Genomic DNA, 26,782 nt, shown 5'->3' with positions numbered 1-26,782 from the left:
TTAAGCTAATTGTGATTTAAAAGCTTACCTAATGACATTCTATCACAGTTTAACATTTTCTTCAGAGGTGTTTAAGTTCATAAAACACTGAATCTATTCACTTACTGGACCGTTTCATCCAAAGAAACATACAAATGACCATGCACAGTGACCTTTAGTTTACTAGGGCTGAACTACTGTAAAACACAGAGTAGGCACGGTTATCTTTCTTCTTGTCATCTGGGGCACATCAGTATCTTTTTTTGAAAATCACATGCATTCATGAGATTTTACCTTAAGGTTTTTGTTCCTTTATAAATTGCCGACGAGCTACATTACAGTTCCTACATAAAACATTTAGGTGTACCTAAATGTTGCATATCCACGTTTCACATTTTCTCTGTCTCTCTCTCTGCAATAACAGTTTTAAATAAAAGGTATTTGAAATATCAGAGCATAACATACGTTTACTAGATGGAGGAAGATGTACAATTACAGTGAAAATTAATTCATAACTTACTAACACCAGTATTCTACAGCATAATAATAAACATTCAAGTAGAATGACAAGATTATAAACCAACTTCATTGTGTTTTGTTTAAAAAAAAAAAAAAACCAAACATATGCAAGCACCTGGAGTTTTAATTAGGTACAACTATAATGCACTTGCTGCATAACATCTTTCCCCTCCCACAAGTAACAAGCTACAACTTTGTGATTCAGTGTCAGCCCACGTTCAGTAAAGTCCACTTGAGACGTGCCGACACTGTTCTGTCCTTGTCTGTTAAGCACTTCTGGGAAGTTCCAGTTGGCTAAACGTTGTGAGGGTCCTATAATGGTTCCTCTCCTCTTCGGTGAGCTCCATGTTGCCTGGTCGCACGACCACGGTCACATTCAGCCCAGCATCTTCTGCTGCTTTTGCTTCTGCAAGGCGAGAAGATTGAGTGTTGACTGTTAGACATCTGACATAAGCACTCAGTGTAACAACTGCTGTATCAGACTCTCGTACGACACAGTGCAGTAGGCAGAGCTAAAAGTAGCTCTGCGCTACCATACACAGTAATGCAGGACAGGAAAGGCCAACTCTATTGTTTTTGCTATACATTGAAGATATTCGGGTTTAAGATCAACCTGAAATGATCAGGCTTTCATTTCCTGATATTTACATCTAGTCGTGTTAAACAACTTGGAACATGGCACCTTTTGTTTGAACCCATCCGTTTTCCACGTGACCAAAAATATTGGAAGATGTGACTGGCAGATGTTTCTCGTTGCCCAAGTGTGCTTTGTTAGATTAATTGTTGAAACTATTACTAACTCTGAATGTCTACTCTGGGTCTGAGCCCAGGGTTTCACTTGTGAAGACTGGATTTGTTGTTAAAAAGAAAAGGATAAACCAACATGAAGACCAGAGAGCTGTCCATGGGAGAAAAGGAAGCCATTTTGAAGCTGAGAAAAGAGGCAAATTGGGCATAGCCAATACAACAATTTGGAATGTCCTAAAAAAGAAAAAACACTGGTGTACAGACAACCAAATGACAAAAACAACAGTCAGGGACATCAACAACCATCACCTCCACAGGGTAGGCGTGAAGGGATCACAATCCACCATTCAAAGAAGACTTTGAGAGCAGAATTGTAGAGACCATACCAAAAGATGCACCCAGTCATCAGAAGTAAACATCGAAAGGCCAGACTGGAATTTGCAAAAAAAAAAAATACAGACAGAGATGAGCCACAGAAGCTCTAGAACCAAGATTAGCCTCTACTAAAGTCATGGGAAGGCCAAAGTGTGGAGAAAGAAAGGATCTGCTCATGTTCCAAAACATCAATCACATGCAGTGGATGTCGTTTGATGGATTTGGCAAGTAATCTTTATTGCTGATGTAACTCCTGATGATAGCAGAAGAATGAAGTCAGAAGTCTACAGAAACATTCTGCTTGGCAATTTACAGAGAAATGCATCCAACCTAATTGGGAGGAACTTCATCATGCAACAAGACAATGACCCAAAACACACCACTAGCGCAACAAAAGGACTTTATCATGGGAATAAAGTGGAAGGTTTTAGACTGGCCAAATCAATTGTATGCGTTTCACCTTCTGAATGGAGAAACGCCCAAACCACACAGCAACTGAAAGAAGCTGTGGTACAAGCCTGGAAAAGCATCGCAAAAGAAGACTGCAGCAGTTCGGTGATGTCAGTGGGTCATCGGCTCGATGCGGTTATTGCAAGCGCCAAAATATTAAGTGTCATTTACTTGAAAGCTATCTGTTCCTATACTTTTGCTCACCTACAAATTTGGTGGTCTACCACCAAAGGTGTGACATTCTAAATTGTTTAATATATCTAGATATAAATATCAGGAAAAGAAAGCTCTTGTTCATCTTTTGATCTCAAGCCCAAATGCCTAAAGTGTACAGAAAGAAAAAAACAACTATCCTTGCCTTTCCAATACCTTCAGAACGGACGGTATAACTGGATGTATAAATACTCACTGGCCACGTTATTAGCAACACCCATCCACCTGCTGTTTTATGCCGTTACCTAATCAGCCAATCCCGTGACAGCAGCACATTGCATGAAATCATGCAGATACAAATCAAGAGCTTCAGTTAATGTTCATGTCAAACATCAGAATGGGAAAAATGATTGTGATCTCTATGACTTTCACTGTGGCATGGGTGTTGGTGCCAGACGGACTGGTTTAAGTATTTTAGAAATTGCTGATCTCTTGGGGTTTTCACACACGACAGCCTCTAGAGTTTACACAGAATGGTGCAAGAAAAAAAAAAAGTGTGAGCGACAGTTCTGTGGGTGGAAACGTCTTGTTGATAACAGAGGTCTGAGGAAAATGGCCAGATTGGTTTGAGCTGCCACGAAGGATACAGCAACTCTTCACAACCGTGGTGAGCAGAAAAGGATCTCAGCATGCAACAGCAGAAGACCACATTGGGTTCCAGTTCTGCCAGCCAAGACCAGGAATCTTAGAATCAAGAACAAGTTCCTATTGAAGTGGCCGGTGAGTGTATATATTTAGGATGTGTGCGCGCAGCATGTAATACCTTTCCATTTTGTTGGCTAAAAGGAAGATTTGCAATATACACAACTTTTATATTCAATTGAATCTTTTTCACTGATAAATATATCATCGTGCACTAAGAGGTAAGAAGTTGCAACTAATAAGTTAGAATGGCCATCAAATGAATGAGTAGCCTTTGGTCATAACAGTGTTTGCAAATAGTGTTGTGATTTTTTTTTTTAAAGCTTTAAACTCAGAATCAAGGTGGGAACGCCATCGTGTGCGTCTGTGTGAATGACTTGGCTCATGTTAAGCTGTTGTACACAGCACTACTGGACAAAGACTTGGTGACTACAAGAGCGTCTTTACTGCTGTGCGTTTACGGACCAGAGAGCACAGCTTCACCCTCTTCATCACTGGGTCATAGGATCAAGGCTCAAGAAGTTACAGTTCAAAGCCCCTGTACTGCCATCGCAAGTTGACCCCCCCCCAAAAAAAAATACATTATTTATCACTTTATATAATTTAATTTGTGTAAAATATTAGTGGCATTTAGGTTCATTTTTAAATACTCTCCGAATATTATTTATTTATATATATATATATATATATATATATATATATATATATATATATATATATATACACACACACACACTACCGTTCAAAAGTTTGGGGTCACTTTGAAATGTCCTTATTTTTGAAAGAAAAGCACTGTTCTTTTCAATGAAGATCACTTTAAACTAATCAGAAATACACTCTATACATTGCTAATGTGGTAAATGACTATTCTAGCTGCAAATGTCTGGTTTTTGGTGCAATATCTCCATAGGTGTATAGAGGCCCATTTCCAGCAACTCTCACTCCAGTGTTCTAATGGTACAATGTGTTTGCTCATTGCCTCAGAAGGCTAATGGATGATTAGAAAACCCTTGTACAATCATGTTAGCACAGCTGAAAACAGTTTAGCTCTTTAGAGAAGCTATAAAACTGACCTTCCTTTGAGCAGATTGAGTTTCATCACATTTGTGGGGTCGATTAAATGCTCAAAATGGCCAGAAAAATGTCTCGACTATATTTTCTATCCATTTTACAACTTATGGTGGGAAATAAAAGTGTGACTTTTCATGGAAAACACAAAATTGTCTGGGTGACCCCAAACTTTTGAACGGTAGTGTATGTATGTGTGTGTGAATGAATGGTTTATTTCGGTTACAATCTACAGTACAAAACTTAAATTTTGTGCACTCAGCTGACAAAGAATTATTATAGATGCTTGCACTAAACATTTTCTCTCACAAAAAAATTTAAACAAACTCCGTAACCGAAAAAGGAATAGACTGAAGCCGAGGCTTATTTTTGCCTATCCTGTACAATCCATAAAATAACCCAGAATATCAAAATACAAAGAAAAAAAAAATTTACTCTAAATTATTCTTCATTTCACGTCAATCATTTTACATTGTAATCCTTAATTATTTTACCTTTCAATGTTTTTTTTTTAAACTCAACAGCGATCTACACAATTTCAAATCATCATCAAGTCCATTCCACAATATAACTCCCAAAAATGAAACATCGATATTTAACATTAGTTCTCACATTACCTCTTTCAAAAGACACCCAACCCTGTTAAATTATAATTTTCTCTTAATTTAAAATTTTTTTGAATACAGGTGGGAAGACTTTTATTCTTTACTTGAAATAGTATTTCTAATGTTTTTAAGTATACAATATCTAAGAATTTTAAAAAAGGTACAAGACTCTATAAATAGTTTATTAGTGGTTTCATGATAGGACGCTTTCTTTATTATTCTGATAACTCTTTTCTGGAGTTTAATTATAGGGTCTATACATGTTCTATATGTACTTCCCCAAACCTCAACACAATATGACATATATGGTATTATAAGTGAGAAATACAATATACGCAGACATTTCTTGTTCTCAAAAAAAAAGCTTGTTTTGTAATTAATACCAATAGTTTTAGATAATTTCTGTTTTATATATTCTGTATGTGGCTTCCAACTGAATTTATGATCTAAAAGTACTCCCAAGAATTTAGTTTCATATACTCTTTCAATTTCGACTCCATTTAGGATTAATTGAATTTCACAATTTGCCCTAACCCCACAAACTATTTTATTTTTATTTAATGCTAACTTATTGATATCAAACCATTCTTTTAACCTGATCAACTCCTTTTCTACTGTTGTCAACAATTCTTTAATATCTGGTCCTAAACAAAATAAATTTGTATCATCTGCAAATGCAATACATTTCAACTTATTAAATACTGTACAAATATCATTCAAATAAAGTATAAATAACTTGGGTCCCAATACCGAACCTTGTGGACCACCACAAGTTACAGGTAGTCGTCGACTTACAACCTATGAGACTTACGACCAATCGACTTTACGACCGTCTGGTTATGACTGGCAAGTTTTTCCTAGCCGAGCGTACGACAGTTTCCGCCCCAGCTCGCAGCAGCGCCTCTCGCCACGTACAACGGTTTCCGCCCCAGCTCCAGGCACATGCGCAGTCTCTCTCGCGCTCAGTGTTGCCAGATTGGGCGGTTTTGAATTCTATTTTGCGGGCAAAAAAATGGCTTGGGCTGGTTGACAAAAATCGGGCTGGTTTGACGTTAGTTCGGCGGGTTTTTATCAGATGTTTATAAATATTTCGCACCAACGTTCTGTGTGAGAATGCAGCCAGAGACACTTATATAGCCTTAGAAGGACTTTGATGCAGCACTAATGTATAACTGTAAGATTAATATGAATGTGTGTAATGTAGTGCAGAAACTGAACTCAAACTAGTAAATAAGAAATGACGCAATCCATTCTCCATTTTCTCTTCTCATGTTATATTCAGCCATGCATCATAGCCTAACTTTTTTTTTTTAATTGAAGTAAATAAAACAGGTACAATCTAACAAATCCACAAAAATCAGGATAACAGATGAAGAAAATACATGGATGTAGACAAAAATAAATTAAGCAGAATAACTAGGCCTATAAAATTAATAAAACAAACAGGATAAATAAAAAGATAAATAAAAGACAAATAAAAAATAAATAACCTCAGCAATGCAGTTGTTAGATATGCGTCGTAGCCTAACATAGCCTACATAATATTATGCGTGTGCGTCACCTACTGCTGCATGTAGGATTCAGAACACAGCAGATGACTGCAGAGTTATAATCTGATTCAACCATACGGAGCCGAGTACCAGACAGCAGATTTTTCACCTCCAGCACTGATGGGCTCATGTTGCCATTTAGAAGTTGTTTGCATTGTTGTTCGATTTACAAATAGTATACTGGTCTTTAGCTGCATATTTTTACTTTACAAGATAGGCATCAAGTACATTTTACATTTTGGGCGGTTTTAAGTGCATTTTGGCGGGTTTTGAATACATTTTGGGCTGGAAAATGTCAGCAGTATCTGGCAACACTGCTCGCGCTTCCTCGCACACTATCATACAGTTTCCGCCCCAGCTCCTGGTTTATGAAACGAGCAAATCCTCCCGCCAGCCCGGGCGCTGCAACAGCTGATGATGACGACGTAGACGACGTAGACGACCCACAGCCAAGCAACAGTGATGCCAGCGGTCACTAAATTTTGTATTTTGCTATGTTTTACATTTGTATTTTGGTATGTTTCAAAAGCCTCGGTCACAACCAGACGTACGATTTTTTTTGGCCGTGCAATTTTTGGCGTTTCCCAAATCGCTGCGTTTTTTTTTTTGTGGAGAATGTAGTTGTGGTGACCATGAAGGAGTAAGATCACCGCGCACCCAACGTACAACCTGGAAGTCGAACGTGCGTACCACGCACGAAATCTGAGGCTGCTCGGACGTACGGCTGTCGCTTCATTCGTACAGCCAACGCACCTTCAAACGTGCACTAATCGTACTGACCGTGCGTTCCATGCAGGCTTCGTATGAAGGTTGCAAGAACTGCGCACAATCTGTATGTTGTGCGTACCAACAGCGTTCGTTTGTCGCACTGCGGCGATTGGAGAGGGGTATATATATATATATATATATATATATATATATATATATATATATATATATATATATATTTTGGCATACTTTGGTTTCTCACTGTGAAAATGGCAATCCCTCCGCAAAGACTTCATCTCAAACTCCTGGCCTGCTGGCCACTGTCGTGGTCTTCATCCTCCTCCTCACTGCTCCTTGTCCTCTCTCTCTCTCCTCCCTCTCTGCCGCCGTCTCCCTCTCCTCCCTCTCTGCCGCTGTCTCCAACACCTTTTCTATCCTCCTCTTCCCTTTTGCCTTCGGCATATTGAATTGAAGCGATGCAATGCAATGAAATGAAATTAAATGAAATTGGGTTTTCTCTCAATCAAAGCCTACGTGTACAAATGGCCATAGGCACCCCTGCAGCTTTATATACCCGAGTTTTCGTGCAATTGACGCCCTCTTGCCGTATGGCCAATGCACGGCCAACTTACTTGACACGCATGGATGACGTACGAAATATCTGAACGTGCGTTGGCCGCACTAATTACGTATGTGGGGCGCACGACACACATACGGAGTCCGCAAGTGCGACGTACGAAAAAAATTGACATTTTTGCCCAAACCTGACACCAGCAAATCGTACGAAAGACGCATGTCGGCTGTACGGAAGACACACGAGGCCGTAAGTTTGTCTTGCAACCTGAAAAAAACGTAAGCGCCCGTAGAGTTTGTTCGACATGACAAAGAACCTCTGCGGCCAGTCTACGGCTCGAAAATCAGCACGTCACACGCGCGCCCTCCGTGTGTTTCTTTGCACGTAGACCGGCTGTAGGAGCACGTACGGCCGGTTGTGACCGAGGCAAAACTAAAATGTTTTCTATTTTTCACACCTGTATTTCGTATTTTTTGTTTTGCACATATTAAATGAATTGTACTGTACGCAGTGTAGTATGCAGTGTTTGACTTAAACCAAATAATGAGCCAAGGTAATGAAATAAGAAAATGTTGATAAAATAAGACTTTAAGATGATTACAATATCATTACACATCACAATATACTTACATTCATTTAACATCGGCCGACTTACAACCAGATCGGTTTACGACCGGTCAGTCGTAACCAAACGCGGTCGTACGCAAGTCGACGACTACCTGTACTTTTCTAAGATGTGACACAGTATTATTAATTTTTGCATACTGAAATCTGTTATTTAAATAACTTCTTATCCAGTTTAGTGTAAAGGCCAATTTATGCTGACAACGCAGTCTTCGCAGACGGTGTCGCAGATAGCGTCTGCGTAGCCCCCCCACCTTCGCAGACGCTCTGCGTGCACCTCCCAAAAATTGTGACCACCGCAGAAGCCTCGCAGACAAGAGGGCTCTGATTGGTCCACTCTACATCCGCTGTACACGCACTTCCGCTTCCCTACTTTCCTGGTTTGGTTTGTTTTCACGACCGGCATTTTTAAAAACACGAGCGAAGATGGAGCAGCATGAAGAGCGGTTGATTGAGGAAGTACGTACATCTATACGACTCCAGTTCTAGTCATTATAAGTAACCGGAGGATAAACACTCCACTAACCACACCCACCAACTACTCCTAGAGATTTCGCGACTTCGCGCCCCCTTGCGTTGTAGCGGTGAATAACATCGCGCAAGCCTATTAAGGCCAATTTATGCTGACAACCCAGTCCTCGCAGACGGTGTCGCAGACAGCGTCTGCGTAGCCCCCCCACCTTCGCAGACGCTCTGCGCGCACCTCCCAAAAATTGTGACCACCGCAGAAGCCTCGCAGACAGCGTCGCAGACAAGAGGGCTCTGATTGGTCCACTCCACATCCGCTGTACACGCACTTCCGCTTCCCTACTTTCCCGGTTTGTTTTGTTTTCACGACCGGCATTTTTAAAAACACGAGCGAAGATGGAGCAGCATGAAGAGCGGTTGATTGAGGAAGTACGTACATCTATACGACTCCGGTTCTAGCCATTATAAGTAACCGGAGGATAAACACTCCACTAACCACACTCACGAACTACTCCTAGCGACTTCACGCCCCCTTGCGTTGTGCCGGTGAATAACATCGTGCACGCCTATACTCCCCGCTCAACGATAAATTACAACTGTCTGCGAAAGGCTATCTGCGAAAGCCTTGTCGCAAAAGCATGCAGAGGCCTTAACACCTCTTATGCCATAACGCTCCAATTTCTGCAGAAGTAAGGAATGATTAACTGTGTCAAATATAGGTGTTTATCCAAACTCATTTGGAGTTGAGGAGAAACCAGCCATCTGAAAGCTAACAAAACAAAATTACATACACTTTATACCCACCTCGTGTGACATCCGTTAAAAACATGATGTCTTCTGGGGAGCAGCCAATCCTCTCTGCAATCTTTTCATAACTTTTACTCTCCACTTTGGCACCGATGTTGGTGTCAAAATGACCGTCAAATAGCTGCAAGAGACATTTAGAAAAATGTTTCAATACTACAACTTCTAAAATGTAATCAGCACATATTATATGAAAAGCAGCCAAATTAGAACTTGCATCTAATAGATCTCCTTCAACTGAATAGCCAAAGAGTAGCTTCTGGGCTTCTATACTTCCTGAAGAATAAATGTAGACTTTAAGACCATATTGCCTCCATCTTCTTATAGCAGGAACCACATCCTGATACACTCTGCGTCAGAACACAAACACATCAGTCCACAAGAGGCAACTGTATCCACTTATGAGTCTACATGCAAAAAATGTCCTGATGTAATACTTTTTCTGGGTTCACAAGAAAAAGGGCAGCTCCTCCATACTTACTCGCCTTTAATCTTCCCTGAAACGTAGGCTGCTCTCCACATGTGGCCTTGCAGCTGCTTGAGAGCAGTGGTCTTTCTGTCTGCAGCCATCTGCCACAGGACACTATCCACCACCTCTCGGATTGCCTTCTCTTCATCCGTGTGGACCGTCTGGTCTACGGCATGAACTGGGCATGCTCTATTCTGCTTTAAGTCTTCCTCAGTCTGGAAAAAATTTTTGCCAAGTTCTGATAAAATATCTCTGTGTCTGAAATCACTCACGACTCACTATATAGCGAGTTCGCCATTTTGTAGTGCTGTCCGAATGTATAGTGAGAATTATTACACCCTATATAGTGCACTCGAAGTATCCCACAATGCATCATGAAAAGTAGTGTCCAATTGATGGTCACTAACCAAGCAATATATACCATCATGCATTGCAGTTGCACTTAAATAAATAAATTTAGAAAAAAGTGTTGGGGTGAATGGACGTTGAAAGAAACCCATTATAAAACGGACATTCAAGTACAATTAAAAATAGTAAGAGAACAGAAAATAAGCTAAAACGGAATAAGACAAAATACAAGAATAAAAAAAAAAAAAAAAAAAAAAGAGTGCAGAGCGAGGAATTAATCAGAAGCCTCAAATTTGATTTAATAAAAGGCAGCGGCAAAGAAGAACGGATTCAGCCTTGATTTAAAAGAACTGAAAGATGCAGCAGGCACAAAGTACTTTGTATTTATTAATGTGGAAAATATGCTCAGTGTATAACCCCGATTCCAAAAAAGTTGGGACAAAGTACAAATTGTAAATAAAAACGGAATGCAATGACGTGGAAGTTTCAAAATTCCATATTTTATTCAGAATAGAACATAGATGACGTGTCAAACGTTTAAACTGAGAAAATGTATCATTTAAAGAGAAAAATTAGGTGATTTTAAATTTCATGACAACAACACATCTCAAAAAAAGTTGGGACAAGGCCATGTTTACCACTGTGAGACATCCCCTTTTCTCTTTACAACAGTCTGTAAATGTCTGGGGACTGAGGAGACAAGTTGCTCAAGTTTAGGGATAGGAATGTTAACCCATTCTTGTCTAATGTAGGATTCTAGTTGCTCAACTGTCTTAGGTCTTTTTTGTCGTATCTTCCGTTTTATGATGCGCCAAATGTTTTCTATGGGTGAAAGATCTGGACTGCAGGCTGGCCAGTTCAGTACCCGGACCCTTCTTCTACGCAGCCATGATGCTGTAATTGATGCAGTATGTGGTTTGGCATCGTCATCTTGGAAAATGCAAGGTCTTCCCTGAAAGAGACATCGTCTGGATGGGAGCATATGTTGCTCTAGAACCTGGATATACCTTTCAGCATTGATGGTGTCTTTCCAGATGTGTAAGCTGCCCATGCCACACGCACTAATGCAACCCCATACCATCAGAGATGCAGGCTTCTGAACTGAGCGCTGATAACAACTCGGGTCGTCCTTCTCCTCTTTAGTCCGAATGACACAGCGTCCCTGATTTCCATAAAGAACTTCAAATTTTGATTCGTCTGACCACAGAACAGTTTTCCACTTTGCCACAGTCCATTTTAAATGAGCCTTGGCCCAGAGAAGACGTCTGCGCTTCTGGATCATGTTTAGATACGGCTTCTTCTTTGAACTATAGAGTTTTAGCTGGCAACGGCGGATGGCACGGTGAATTGTGTTCACAGATAATGTTCTCTGGAAATATTCCTGAGCCCATTTTGTGATTTCCAATACAGAAGCATGCCTGTATGTGATGCAGTGCCGTCTAAGGGCCCGAAGATCACGGGCACCTAGTATGGTTTTCCGGCCTTGACCCTTACGCACAGAGATTCTTCCAGATTCTCTGAATCTTTTGATGATATTATGCACTGTAGATGATGATATGTTCAAACTCTTTGCAATTTTACACTGTCGAACTCCTTTCTGATATTGCTCCACTATTTGTCGATGCAGAATTAGGGGGATTGGTGATCCTCTTCCCATCTTCACTTCTGAGAGCCGCTGCCACTCCAAGATGCTCTTTTTATACCCAGTCATGTTAATGACCTACTGCCAATTGACCTAATGAGTTGCAATTTGGTCCTCCAGCGGTTCCTTTTTTGTACCTTTAACTTTTCCAGTCTCTTATTGCCCCTGTCCCAACTTTTTTGAGATGTGTTGCTGTCATGAAATTTCAAATGAGCCAGTATTTGGCATGAAATTTCAAAATGTCTCACTTTCGACATTTGATATGTTGTCTATGTTCTATTGTGAATGCAATATCAGTTTTTGAGATTTGTAAATTATTGCATTCCGGTTTTATTAACAATTTGTACTTTGTCCCAACTTTTTTGGAATCGGGGCTGTAATATGAATTTATCACAAAAATACATGCATTTATTTTTTTCGCAGTCCGGTTTCCATCAAATCGTGCGCTCTGATTGGCTTGCGAGCGGTCCTGAATCCTACGATCCGGACCCCGGTTACGGACCTTTGGCGACTCGCTCTTTGACAACAACATAGTAGCAATTTTTTGTCAACATTTATTTTTGCATTTTCTCAGTATAATAGCATTAATTTTACAGCATGGATAGCGATAACAACAGTGTTCACAGCAAAAGCGAGTTTTACTACCCTGATGAAGACGAAATAAAAGAAAACATTTCAGGAGAAAGCCGAAAACGAGCTTGTAGCAAGTTTGTTCTAAATGTGGTTTCCCTTTCGGGCGCTCTCATTTTCTGTTCGGATTTGGTAAAGAAAAAAAAAAAAGATATATATATATATATATATATATATATTATTTACCAGCTTAAGGTTGGTCCGTATCGTGAAATACCGTGACCTCGGCCTTGAAAATACTGACCGAGGCCCAGAGCTGGTAAATAATATACATATATACACACTAGTGCATCTCAAAAAATTAGAATACCATGAAAAAGTTCCTTTTTTTCATAATTTAATTCAAAAAGGTAAACTTTCATATATTCTATATTCATTACATGTAAAGTGAAATATTTAAAGCCTTTTTTGTTTTACTTTTGATTATTATGGCTCATGAAAATCAGAAATCCAGTGTCTCAAATTATTAGAATATTCCCTAAGATCAATCAAAAAAAAGGATTTACAATACAGAAAATGTCCAACTTCTGAAAAGTATATTCATTTATACATTCAATACTTGGTTGGGGCTACTTTACCATAAATTACTGTATCAATGCGGTGTGGCATGGAGGTGATCAGTCTGTGGCACTGCTGAGGTGTTATTGAAGCCCAGATTGCTTTGATAGTGGCCTTCAGCGTATCTGTATTTTTGGGTCGGGTGTTTCTCATCTTCCTCGACAATACCCCATAGATTCTCTATGGGGTTCAGGTCAGGCAAGTTGGCTGGCCAATCAAACACAGTAATATCATGGTCAGCAAACCATTTGGTAGTAGTTTTGGCACTGTGGGTAGGTGCTAAGTCCTGCTGGAAAAGGAAATCAGCATCTCCAAAAAGCTTGTCAGCAGATGGAAGCATGAAGTGCTCTAAAATCTCCTGGTAGATGGCGGTGTTGACTTTGGACTTGATAAAATACAGTGGACCAACACCAGCAGATGACATGGTGACAACACCAGCAGATGACATGACAGATGACCAAATCATCACAGACTGTGGAAACTTCACACTGGGCTTCAAACACCTTGGATTCTGTGCCTCTCCACTCTTCCTCCAGACTCTAGAACCGTGATTTCCAAATTAAATGCAAAATGTACTTTCATCTGAAAAGAGAACTTTGGACCACTGAGCAACAGTCCATTTCTTTCTCTCCTTAGCCCAGATAAGACACTTCTGACATTGTCTCTGGCTCAGGAGTAGCTTGATATTAGGAATGTGAAAGTTGTATCCCCTTTCTTGAAGATGTCTGTTCGTGATGGGTCTTGATACACTGACACCAGCTTCAGTCCACTCCTTGTGTGAAGCTCTCCCAAGTTCTTGAATCAACTTTTCTTGACAATCCTCTCAAGACTGCGGCCATCTCTGTTGCTTGTGCACCTTTTCCAGCCACCCTTTTCAGCAATGACCTTTTGTGGCTTACCCTCCTTGTGGAGGGCATCAGTGATCATCTTCTGGACAACAGTCAAGTCAGCAGTCTTCCCCATGATTGTGGTTGTGTGTACCGAACTAGACCAAGAGATACACTGTGTTCATACTGTTTTACTCAAACTCGAAATGAAATATTCTAATATTTTGAGATTTTTTTTTTTATGTTTTTGTACTGTATGCCATATTGATTAAAATAGAAAAATGCTTGAAACATTTTAGTTTATGTGTAATGAGTCTATAATATATAACATTTTCACTTTCTTAAATAACTGATGGAAAATATTGAACTTTTTCACAATATTCTAATTTTTTGAGATGCACTAGTATGTACTTATTATTTTGAAAACCCACCAGCCGACTGATCTGGCACGTTTTAATTGTGCCACAATAATGATGTAAATAACAGCGCGATAGAGTAGTGTCCGAAAGGTTTTTTTTTTAACCAATGAGCTCACTATATAGTCGTCGTCTTCTTTTGGCTACTCCCGATTAGGGGTCACCACAGCGGATCTTTCGTCTCCATTGCTCCCTGTCTTCTGCATCCTTCTCTACTACACCTGCCACTTTCATGTCCTCTCTCACCACATCCATGTATCTCCTCTTTGGCCTTCATCGTTTTCGTGTGCCTGGCAGCTCCATCCTCAACATTCTCCTTCCAACATGCTCTGCATCTCTTCTCAGGATGTGCCCGTACCATCTCAGTCTCATCTCTCTTAGCTTAATTCCCAAGCTCTACACATGTGCTGTCCCTCTGATGTGCTCGTTCCTTATCCTGTCTAACCTCCCATCGCAAACCTTAACATCCTCAACTCCACCACCTCCAACTTTGCCTCCTGCCTCTTCGTTAAGGGTACGGTCTCCAATCCATACATCACAGATGGTCTCACTACTGTCTTATACATCTTACCTCTATATAGTAATTTACTACAGGATATAGTCCTCTATGTAGTGAGTAGTGAACGAGTGAGTGATTTCAGACACAGGGTATGTCTGATGCAGGTGATAAACTGCAACATTACAGCCTCTACTAATTATATTACTACCTCATTCTAATGTAACTTAAAGCTAGAGTGCATCCATTTTTTTTAATGGAATAATATGATTGAGTCAGGAGACAAAATATCCTCTGATATAAGAATATATAAAAAGAAATCTGATGTTCCTGAGCTGCTCCGAGTCATTCTCACAATCCGAGTAGTAATTTACAGTCAAGGATATGAAGGCAAAACTGGCTGGAAATTTGTACGAATTAAACATCAAGTTATCATGTATTTCTGAACCTCAAACTTGGTTATATCCCCATTGGTACATGTATTTTTCCAGCTTGTCCCACTTGTGTGTGGGGTCGCTGCGAAGTGATCCACATCATATTAACCGGAACACCGTTGTACGCCGGATGCCCTTCTTGCCGCAACCCTTCCATTTCCCACTTGCGAAACAACCATTCACACCTATGGACAAGTTAGAATGGCCAGTTAACCTGCCTTTGGATCGTGGGGAGAAACCAGAGCAAACCCACACAGACACAGGGAGAACGTGCAAACTCCACATAGAAAGGCTTGAACCCAGAACCTTCTTGCTGTGAGGTGACAGTACTAACCCCTGCACCAGTGTCTTAACTACCAGATAGAATGTTGTTTACTACACTTTTGTTTAGCTATACTGTCAGAAATAAGGCTACAGTAAGAGACCATTTCTGTCCACCAAGGTACAATCTACACTCATGGACCCCCTAGGGTTTATTATTGGACCTCAAGGTAACGGCGTGTCCCTTTTTAGGGCCAAAAAGGTACGTACATGTTCGCAAGCAGTGTATAAAAGGTACAAATACCACAGTTCCTTAGAGGGTATTGCCTCAGTGACAAACCATTGTATCCATAAAGGTACAGTAATGGACTTGATTTTCTGACAGTGTTGCTAGCTAAAACCCAGAGCCTTGGAGATGCCTGTAGCTTTGGGGAGAAAAAAAAAAAACAAAAAAAAAAACACAACACACAATACTTGTATTCACCACATGGTCCAGCATCAAGCAGCGCGCTGTTCCCGTTAGCCAGAATTTCTTATTTTAGCTATTTTTAAATACATACATGTTATTTACCAGCTGGGAGGTCCGTATCGTCAAATACCGTGACCGAGGTCTTGAAAGTACTGAACGAGGCCCTCTAGGCCGAGGTCAGTATTTAAGGCCGAGGTCACGGTATTTCACCATACGGACCGACCTTAAGCTGGTAAATAATATATTTTTTTTTCTTTACCAAATTCTAACCGAAAACGAGAACGCCTGAAAGGGAAAACCGAGGCTAGCCGCCATTTTGAATCCTCATTCACGGCTGTAATGCAAACGGCTTCCTCCACAGTATACAAGTGCACTTCCATGGCAGGAAAAAAACAACTACATTTTGCCACCTATGTAGTCCCCTATTTATACAACATTGAGTCATTCAGGATTCAGCCATGTTTTTGCTTGGCGTTAGCAACAGTTACAGGTTTTTAGCTTTCTCCTGAAATGTTTTCTTTTATTTCTTCTTCCTCAGGGTAGTAAAACTCGCTTTCGCTGTGAACACTGTCGTTATCGCTATCCATGCTGTAAAATTAATGCTATTTTCCTGAGAAATGCTGGCAAAAATTTAAGATTTTTGATAATCTTGTAAATAAACCTTATTAAAAAAAATGTTGACAAAAAATTCCACCATGTTTGTTGTTGTTGTGAACAAGCGAGTCGCCAGAGGTCCGTAACCGGGGTCCATACCGTAGGATACAGACCCGCTTGCCAGCCAATCAGAGCGCAGGATTTGATGGAAACCGGACTACGAAAAAACAAGTTCAGTTATTTCCAGTCCACTGTTCATTCTGTACAATATGTGCTGTTGATGATGCTACAGAATAAGCACAGAACCTGCAATGCACAGCTATAATGATCAGTCAGGCTTTAACAAGCAGTCACATTTAGAGCTGAGCTTAGCTAAAAGACAGACCTGTGTTCAAAGTAGAAGGTTTTGCTATTTGACCTAATACACAGTAAACACTGCAATGTAAAAGTTTTAATTCTGATAAACACTTGCACCACGGCCCAAACCACATACCACTGTACAAAAAGAACATCAATAGCATTTCATTGCTGGCTCAACAGTTAAGGCTCGGAGTTACTGATCACAAGGTTGGGGGGGGTTCAAGCCAAGCTGCCACCGCTGGCCCCTTGAGCAAGGTCTTTAACCGTCTCTGCTCCAGGGGTGCTGTATCATGGCTGATCCTGTGCTCTAACCCCAACTTCCTAACAAGCTGGGAAATGTGAAAAAAAGAAATTTCACTGTGCTGTAATGTGTATGTGACAAACAAAGGCTTCTTCTTTTCTACCATTTCTTCTACAGAGAGACAAATTCAAAAATCCTACATCCTTTTGCTTTAACCACTGTAAAATTGGATGCATAGATGAAAAATTGTCAGCAAATAAATTTATATAAGGCCACTAAAGAAAATATATGTTGTGTATAAAGAATTTTTTTTAAAATTATTATTATTGGGGGCGGCACGGTGGCGTAGTGGCTAGTGCTGTCGCCTCACAGCAAGAAGGTCCGGGTTCGAGCCCCGTGGCCGGCGAGGGCCTTTCTGTGCGGAGTTTGCATGTTATCCCCATGGGTTTCCTCCGGGTGCTCCGGTTTCCCCCACAGTCCAAAGACATGCAGGTTAGGTTAACTGGTGACTCTAAATTGACCGTAGGTGTGAATGTGAGTGTGAATGGTTGTCTGTGTCTATGTGTCAGCCCTGTGATGACCTGGCGACTTGTCCAGGGTGTACCCCGCCTTTCGCCCGTAGTCAGCTGGGATAGGCTCCAGCTTGCCTGTGACCCTGTAGAACAGGATAAAGCGGCTAGAGATAATGAGATGAGATATTATTGGGGAAGCCATGGCCTAATGGTTAGAGAAGCAGCTTTGGGACCAAAAGGTCGCTGGTTTGATTCCCTGGATCAGCAGGACTAACTGCTCCGGCAAGAATGGTGGTGTACCTTGTGTCTGATTAGCCAAAGAAAAGCTAATGATGTGATCATCAGTTCGGGTGGTGCCCAACCAAAACAAAACAAAAAAAAAAAATCATCATCTGGTTTATCTCCATTTCACCATCTTCCCCTAATTGTGCAGGTAGTGGTGTGCTTTGAAAGTTTCTTAAACGGAAGATATCCACATGGGCTTCACAGATGTTTGGGCATCTTTCTAGCACAACTTGTTTTCAGACAGAACTTTTTTTTTAAGCTGGCACATTTCAGAAATCTATGTAGTGTCAAATAAGCAGCACGTGTTAAACCTCAGAACTCCAAGGGCCCTGTACACGTTCTCAAAACGCAAACCCGCTGTGTGCCCAGTGCAGGCAGTAACCTGATAAAGGCTGTGTAAACGCATCAAAATAAAGGGGTTGAGTTGAATAGATACTTTATCAAAAGGCGAAATTGGGTGAAAGCCAATCAAAATCTTTTCCTCTCTTTCGAAAAGTACTTGACATTTTCCTTAAGACACACACTTGGATCTCATTTAGAACAAAACATTTTTGTCTTTTTGTGGTATCTAAAGGCTCGTGCATAAATGCTAGGACATTTCTATCAGCTAGTTTTGATCTCTAGTTTGATCATAAATATGGTAACTGTGGTATTTAATTTTAAGTTTATTAAACTCTGTAGTTTTGGTGCATCTACAGCCGTGAAAAGAACAAGTCTGGACCATTGTGCCAAAATAACTGGAATACAATAAGTAGAGGATTAGCAAAAAAAAAAAGTGTAAACTCGTGAATTAGTTTTGATCAGCATATATTTGAAAATGAGCACGGTTTCACAGACTCACACTCGAGGGCAGGGACTGGGGGAAGTGGCCTATCCACTTCTGACAGGGGGCATTAACATTCTTTTATACAGCGCCCTCCACAATTATTGGCACCCCTGGTTAAGATGTGTTAAAAGCCTTAAAATAAATTCAATTTTTATCGCAGAAGCATAATCTCATCTCATTCTCATCTCGTTATCTCTAGCCGCTTTATCCTGTTCTACAGGGTTGCAGGCAAGCTGGAGCCTATCCCAGCTGACTACGGGCGAAAGGCGGGGTACACCCTGGACAAGTCGCCAGGTCATCACAGGGCTGACACATAGACACAGACAACCATTCACACTCACATTCACACCTACGGTCAATTTAGAGTCACCAGTTAACCTAACCTGCATGTCTTTGGACTGTGGGGGAAACCGGAGCACCCGGAGGAAACCCACGCGGACACGGGGAGAACATGCAAACTCCACACAGAAAGGCCCTCGCCAGCCACGGGGCTCGAACCCAGACCTTCTTGCTGTGAGGTGACAGCACTAACCACTACACCACTGTGCCGCCAGAAGCATAATCTCACACTGAAAATTGTAGAAAAATGTAACCTTTAACTCAAGTGAATTAAAAAAAAAAAAAATCCTTGACTAAGAAATAATTATTTTTCATAAAATCACCTATTCCACAATTATTGGCACCCATAACAAGTCCTAGAAGATAAAATGTAATTGATGCATTTCTGTCATTTCTACTGTAGTTTATAAAGTTGATCAGAGTATCTAGGAACCTTAATTAATAATTCTTCACATCCTGTTTCTCTGGGGTATAAATATGCTGTGACACAGAGGCCTATTTCTCTTATCCACTCTTCAACATGGGAAAGACAAGAGAACACACCATTCGAGTAAGGCAGATGTGTGTCGACCTTCACAAGTCAGGCAACGGCTACAAGAAAATAGCCACTCGCCTACACCGGCCCATATCTACAGTCAGAGGAATCATCAAGAAGTTTAAAACAACTGGAACAGTGGCAAACAAGCCTGGACGAGGATATAAGTTTATCTTGCCACCACGCACAGTGAGAAGGATGGTAAGAGAAGTAAAAGTTCTCCAAAGCTCACCGTTAGAGAATTGCATCATAGAGTAGCATCTTGGGGTCACAAAGTCTCCATAACAACCATCAGGCGCTATCCACATGCCAACAAGCTGTTTGGGAGGCATGCACGGAAAAAGCTTTTTCTCACTTACAAGCATAAACGTAAACGTCTGGAGTTCGCTAAGCGGTACTGGGACTTCAACTGGGACCGTGTGCTTTGGTCAGATGAGACCAAGATAGAGCTTTTGGGCAACAAACACTAATACATCACAAAAGATGAGTATGTGGAAAAGCACCTCATGCCCACTGTGAAGTATGGGGGAGGATCGGTGATGCTGTGGGCCTGTTTCTCTTCCAAAGGCCCCGGGAACCTTGTTGGGGTGCATGGCATCATGAACTCTTTGAAATGCCAGGACATTTTAAATCAAAATCTGGTGGCCTCTGCCCGAAAGCTGAAGATGGGTCGTCACTGGGTCTTTCAGCAAGATAATGACCCTAAACATGTGGCCAAATCCACACAAAAATGGTTCACCAGACACAAAATCAAGCTCCTCCCATGGCCATCTCAGTCCCCAGACCTCAACCCAATTGAAAACCTGTTGGGTGAGCTGAAGAGGAGAGTGCATCGGAGAGGACCCAGGACGATTTAGAGAGATTGTGCAAAGAGGAATGGTCGAAGATCCCTCTCTCTGTATTCTCCCATCTTGTGAAATGTTATAGGAGAAGATTAAGTGCTGTCTTATTGGCAAAAGGGGGTTGTACAAAGTATTAACATCAGGGGTGCCAATAATTTTGGCACACATGATTTCATGTAAAAGAATTATTTCGTAATGTGGGATTTTTTTCCCACTGAATAAATGCACTTGAATTAAAGGTTGGATTTTTCTCTTTTTTTGCATTGTTGTCCTATATTATTTAAAAAAATGAATTTATTAGAAGCCTAAGAACATATCTTAACGAGAGGTGCCAATAATTGTGAAGGGTGCTGTATATAAACACAGTACTGTGCAAAAGTCTTAGCCCCCCCATTTCTTTTTCATACAAACTTTGCTATACATTTCTATTTTCTGACTTCTACATTATCGAGTCAGTACAAAAACATTTGAGTTCCAAACGTTTGTTTTCCAGCACAAAATTAAACGTTACAGAAAAAAAGTTTGTATCTGAGCAGCATATTACACAAGAGAGCACTTTTCAGATTAAAAAAGAAAACATAATGAAGGCTGCTGGGTTTTGGTGCAAAATGAAGACGCGAGTGTGACAAAGTGTCCAGAAGAACTGTGGCTGGTTCTGTAAGATGCTCAGTAAAACCTACAGCTCATTTCCGCATAAAACTGCACTCACTGTACCCGAGACTGCTATTCTTTTTCAACGCAAAGGGTCGTCTCACACCAAATATTGACTGTTTCATTTATTATGGCTGATTGCTGTTTATAGTAATTTTTTATATGTTGAAAAACACATTTCATTATTTTTTTAAGCCATTTTGGGTCGACAGCAGCTCTTTATGTGTGCCTAAGACTTTTGCACAGTACTCTCTCTCATATATAACTAGATAGAACTCGACGCTAACGGTGTCGATAGGGATGCCTCCGCCCAGTAGACTACACGCCTTATTAAGTTGTGATTTGGGGATGGACATTTGACCTCACAGTAATCTTGACCTGGTGAAATTACTTGTATCAGCCTTGGAGATATTGTGTTCACAAGGTTTTTGGACAGACATTTGACCTCACAGTGACTTAGACCTTTTGATCTCAAAATCTAATCAGTTTATCTTTGTCCCAAATTGCACAAATGGTGAAAGTTTGGTGAAATTCCTTTCATCCGCCTTGGAGATATTGTGCTCACAAGGTTTTCGGACAGATATTTGACCCCACAGTGACCTTGACCTTAGACCTTTTGATCTCAAAATCTAATCAGTTCATCTCATCTCATTATCTCTAGCCGCTTTATCCTTCTACAGGGTCGCAGGCAAGCTGGAGCCTATCCCAGCTGACTACGGGCGAAAGGCGGGGTACACCCTGGACAAGTCGCCAGGTCATCACAGGGCTGACACATAGACACAGACAACCATTCACACTCACATTCACACCTACGCTCAATTTAGAGTCACCAGTTAACCTAACCTGCATGTCTTTGGACTGTGGGGGAAACCGGAGCACCCGGAGGAAACCCACGCGGACACGGGGAGAACATGCAAACTCCACACAGAAAGGCCCTCGCCGGCCACGGGGCTCGAACCCGGACCTTCTTGCTGTGAGGCGACAGCGCTAACCACTACACCACCGTGCCGCCCCTAATCAGTTCATGTTTGTCCCAAAGCGCACAAATGGTGAAAGTTTGGCAAAATTCCTTGAGATATCGTGTTCACAAGGTTTCGGGACGGACGCACGCGGACAGACATTTGACCTCACAGTGACCTTATGATCTCAAAATCTAATCAGTTTATCTTTGTCCCAAATTGCACAAATGGTGAAAGTTTGGTGAAAATTCCATTTATTAGCCTTTGAGATATCGCGTTCACAGGGTTTCGGGACGGACGCACGCGGACAGACATTTGACCTCGACCTTAGACCTTTTGATCTCAAAATCTAATCAGTTTATCTTTGTCCCAAATTGCACAAATGGTGAAAGTTTGGTGAAATTCCTTTGATTTGCCTTGGAGATATTGTGTTCACAAGGTTCTCGGACAGACATTTGACCTCACAGTGACCTTGACCTTAGACCTTTTGATCTCAAAATCTAATCAGTTCATGTTTGTCCCAAAGCGCACAAATAGTGAAAGTTTGGCGAAATTCCTTTCATTAGCCTTTGAGATATCGTGTTCACAAGGTTTCGGGACGGCCGCACGCACGGCTGCACGGACAGTCGGACAACCCGAAAACATAATGCTTCCTGCACCTTACGGTGGCGGAGGCATAAAAAATGTTTAATGACGAAGAGAAGTACCAAATGGTTGACTATGTCAGCATGGGCCTTGAAAGGCTCAAGATGATTTTAAACACTAGATAGCGTTTTGAGCCATTTTCAACCCATAAATGTGGATTTTTAAATTTGGTAAGAAATTCAATTTAACACCAGCATTGATGTGTTTCATCACAGGACCGTCATGCACAAAAAGTTTAAGTGTGCAGTACCATTTTAATGATTGATGGTCTGTATGATTCACATTTAGCAGTTAGGACATAGTAGTTTGTTATTTGTTATTGCAGATTTATATTTTAAAAAAAAAAACCAGCCTGTTTGTCGTTAGTAGACCTAGTGAATACAGTAGCATCTATTTATGCTGAATAGGGAGGAGAATATTACATTTATGGCTTTGCTTAAAACTAGGAACAACACCTTTCTGTAATTACATGTGTGCTAACAGAGGTCTTAAAAGAGTCTAATGTTAGCTCAGTTTTGAACCAAAATACAAACAATAAAGTCCTATAAAAGATACAGAGCCGTTTATGCATTAGATAGATCTAAGTTGTATCAACCCTCATTGGCTGTTTCGTAGCAGATGCTTCCACGTAGGTGCAGAGTTATGTTTGGCTACGTGCCTTTACTTCATAGGACAACAGCTGGCCAGATTTGTTACTTGGGTGGCGGAGTCATTCAGTGACTCCGACGTGCCAGTGTGTGTGGCGTTGGTACTGTATGTGTGTGGTAAACTGGTTTTCCCCACAACATTTTTACTTATCACACTGTACAAGATAATCTCAATTAAATGTTGGAGGATACTGGATGACATCATGTTCTCCATACTAGCTTCAACAATAAAGATCATCTAACAGCAGCCCTATGATTAGTAGAGACTTTTTCTGCCCATTACCACGAGAGTTCGACTCCCTGCTGACATCTGTATTGCGGCGTGCCTTGCCAGATGGCACCCTGTACCATTTTTCTGATGGCCTTTGGTATAACCCAACCACAAGTAGAACTCATGATCTCCTGGTCAAGTGGCAGACACGCTAACCAAACTCTCATGGTAACCAGAGGACTATCCCCCCACTGTAACTGTAACCTTGGCTATATAATAGCCGAGAGCTACAGGAACTGAGATCACCGCTGCTCGAGGTGCCTTGTGGGATGGGAAAGACTTTTTTTTTCTGCCCATTAGCATTAGTTTCACTTCAGGTTCGCCATTGCCACTACCGTTTTTGCACCTGTAGTCTGAGTTTTGCCCAATACTATGCTGTTCTTCTACTGGTGGCTTTTTCCACACATGTTGTAGCAGTGGTCACATTCTGAGCTTTTAATCAATCATTTCTGACACTGCCAGCACTTTATTCTTGATATCCTTTGGCCACCCAATCAGCCAAAGGTGATGACCGAGTCACATTATGCGTTCTCAGGCTTCCAACCTCAACTCACAAGAATTATTGAACAATGTGTGATATTTTGTCTGTGACAGCAAAATCTAGCTGAAATATTACAACCTAAAGCTTGTTTAACAGGCAAAACAGTTTTCCTTGGTATTTTTATGCACAATTTGTTACTCATCCTTTAACCTGTGATCGATCAGTGTCAGTTACTGACCACAGGGCTGCTGTTTGCTGAATATTTTTTGGTTTGTGGACAACAGTGATGTTAGGGCTTTTAAAATTCCTGTACCAGTTCCACATAGCACCAAGTCAGCGTCAGGTCAGACCATGAGCCTCCAATCAATTGGTCCCTGTCCCAGAGGTATAGTGGCGTAGTGGTTAGCACTGTTGCTTCACAGCAAGCAGAATCCAGGTTCGAACCTGCTGGCTGACCAGGGTCTTTCCGTTACTCCATTTCAACCAACAGGAAACGGATCCCGTTCTGATTCACGCACCAAATTATGAACTACTCAGAGCATTTCGACCAAAAACAAATTGGTTCGGAACCTGAAATGCTGGTTCCCAGCTGGAACCAAAATATAGCTGGTTTTTCCAGTGCAAACCATGACATCATCAGTGGGCATGTCATGAGTTTGGAAAAGAAGTGAAGCACAGCAATGGAGAACACAACGGAAAAGAAAAAAAAAATGGAACAAAAACAAAATATCTGCAATAACAGAACAAAGACCCACAGGTTATCAATGCACACCGCCATTTCTAACTACTGTTTACTCCCGTTGTGAATTGTACAACACTTTCCATTCATAATTACAACAGTTCCAATCAAAACTGGTGAAAACGTGGGCTGGTTCTCTAGCTAGCACCAAGGTTCAAAACACCCTGAACGGAATCGGTTCAAGAACCTGTTCCCTGTTGGTTGAAAAGGGGTATGCATGAAGTCAGGGGCGGACTTACCATTAGGCAAACCAAGGCGGTTGCCTAATTTGGGGGCCCCTAACAGTCAGCCCCGTCACGGTAAACACCAAACAATATATATGTAATCTTAATTTGTCTCTGATATTAAGTAGTCAACGATATAAATGGAAAAACACACCAAAATAGCATCAGAATATCGAATTCATGTGTATATAGTATTTGTCCCAGCACACACACACACCCTGGTTGTTTGACATTGGACTAGTCCATGATCTGACGACGTAGACAGGTGCGTGACGGAAATTCAAACCAAAGCAGAGGGAACTGTAAACAAGATGAAGCGCAGTTATGAGAGTGGTTGCGCTAAACGAAAAAAAGGGCACAAAGCAAAAACAATGCAGCTGCACTTCTGAAACTAACTACATTTTTCAAATCGCCCGAGTCTGCTACAGATACTAATATGTATCTGTGGAGTAAAAATAATAACTGGATTTCAGATATCCTTGTTTTATTAAAATATGGAGATTGACTCTTAAAATTGTCTCTCTCTCTCTCTCTCTCTCTACTGTCTCTTCTTCTGTTGTTTGCCTTGTCACTCTCTCTCTTTCTGGTTTGATCGGAGCAATAAACACTGTCAGAATTTTGGCAAATGCTGGAGTAATCTCAAACCTGTTTCACTGTGGAGCTTATTTGGGGCACATTGTTAGTGGCGGTTTGCTGTCTTTTTTTCTGAATTTACAGCAAGGAGATATGGCATGTGCCAAGTAGAGATGACCATTATTCTGTATGTGTGTTTCAAGACTGACTTTTGAGGGCCCCATGTCTGTATTTCGCCTAGGGCCCCAAAAAGGCTAGAACCGCCCCTGTATGAGGTTTGTATGTTTTCCTCATGAGTGCGTGTGTGCGTTTCTTCCTGGCGTGCTGGTTTCCTCCCACAGGGCAGCCGAAGACACATGGATTAGGTCGACTGGCTACTCTAGGTGTGAAATGGCTCTCTGTTTCTCTCCGTGGTCGGTCCATGACAGACTGGTGACCTAGCTGTCCAGGGTGTACCCTACCTCTCACTGGGATCGTCTCCAGCTCAGCCGCAACGGATAAGCGGTATATAGAGAAGGAAAGAACATTAGGGTCTTTAAAATTCCAGTGCAAGCTCAACATGTCAGAGCATGAGCCACCAACCAGGTAATGTCAGATGGCCCTTGATTGTGCATTGATACAAAGTGTACAACGCAACAGAACATGAAACATGTTCCTATGGTGAGTTTACAAATCAATCAATCAATATGTAACTAAATCAGCAGGTGTGAACAGAAGTCCATGGTGCAGTAAATGACCTGTTTCTTCAGGAGCTGTACATCCTGTTTGCACTCATCCTCCTCCCAGTGTGCACCCAGGTACTCTTCCAAGTTCTCTTTGATGTATGGAAATAAAACATCCTGCAGGGAGAAGTGAACCTCAGTCAACCCATGTGCATGCAGTTCCACTACTGACAGCGGTCTGATCAAAGAGATCCATCATCATCATCATCATCCCTACCTTTACAAACGTGATAGGAGTCGTGGTGCCTTCAATGTCCAACAGAAGAACGCTCACGTTCTCAGGAACTGGAATCGTTGCCATTTTCTTTCCTAAATGGACAACGACAGTTTACACACACAGATCCGTGGATATGAAAAGGAAGATTAGATAAACCCGATTAGTGCCAGATAAAGAAGCTAAACCGATTCATAAGAGGAACTGACACTAAACCAGTTAGCAATGTGCTATCACATGGCTCAG

General features: G+C 41.2%; 1 protein-coding gene across 1 annotated transcript; it reads right to left on the bottom strand.

Annotated features, from left to right (window-relative positions):
- Positions 1-428: 428 nt before the first annotated feature.
- On the bottom strand, positions 429-26,782 carry enoph1 (enolase-phosphatase 1). Its single transcript, XM_060909077.1, has 6 exons — positions 26,540-26,782; positions 26,338-26,439; positions 9,808-10,010; positions 9,544-9,676; positions 9,327-9,450; positions 429-904 (listed from the first exon to the last, which is right to left on the bottom strand). Exons 1-6 carry the CDS (start codon positions 26,621-26,623, stop codon positions 765-767), a joined length of 786 nt encoding a protein of 261 aa, XP_060765060.1. The 5' UTR covers positions 26,624-26,782; the 3' UTR covers positions 429-764.

Source organism: Neoarius graeffei, chromosome 25 (genome assembly GCF_027579695.1).
Source record: "Neoarius graeffei isolate fNeoGra1 chromosome 25, fNeoGra1.pri, whole genome shotgun sequence".
Taxonomy (NCBI): domain Eukaryota; kingdom Metazoa; phylum Chordata; class Actinopteri; order Siluriformes; family Ariidae; genus Neoarius; species Neoarius graeffei.
Note: the sequence above shows the minus strand (reverse complement) of the source record. Positions and strands in the feature narration are given on the sequence as shown.

What these genes read in the sequence shown, in the direction of transcription:
- enoph1 (XM_060909077.1), bottom strand. Translation starts at nt 26,623, where the DNA reads ATGGCAACGATTCCAGTTCCTGAGAACGTGAGCGTTCTTCTGTTGGAC. An exon ending in CTCCTATCACGTTTGTAAAG is followed by an intron (nt 26,440 to 26,539) that starts GTAGGGATGATG and finishes TTCTCCCTGCAG; the next exon opens with GATGTTTTATTTCCATACAT. An exon ending in TTTAACGGATGTCACACGAG is followed by an intron (nt 905 to 9,326) that starts GTGGGTATAAAG and finishes CTCGCCTTGCAG; the next exon opens with AAGCAAAAGCAGCAGAAGAT.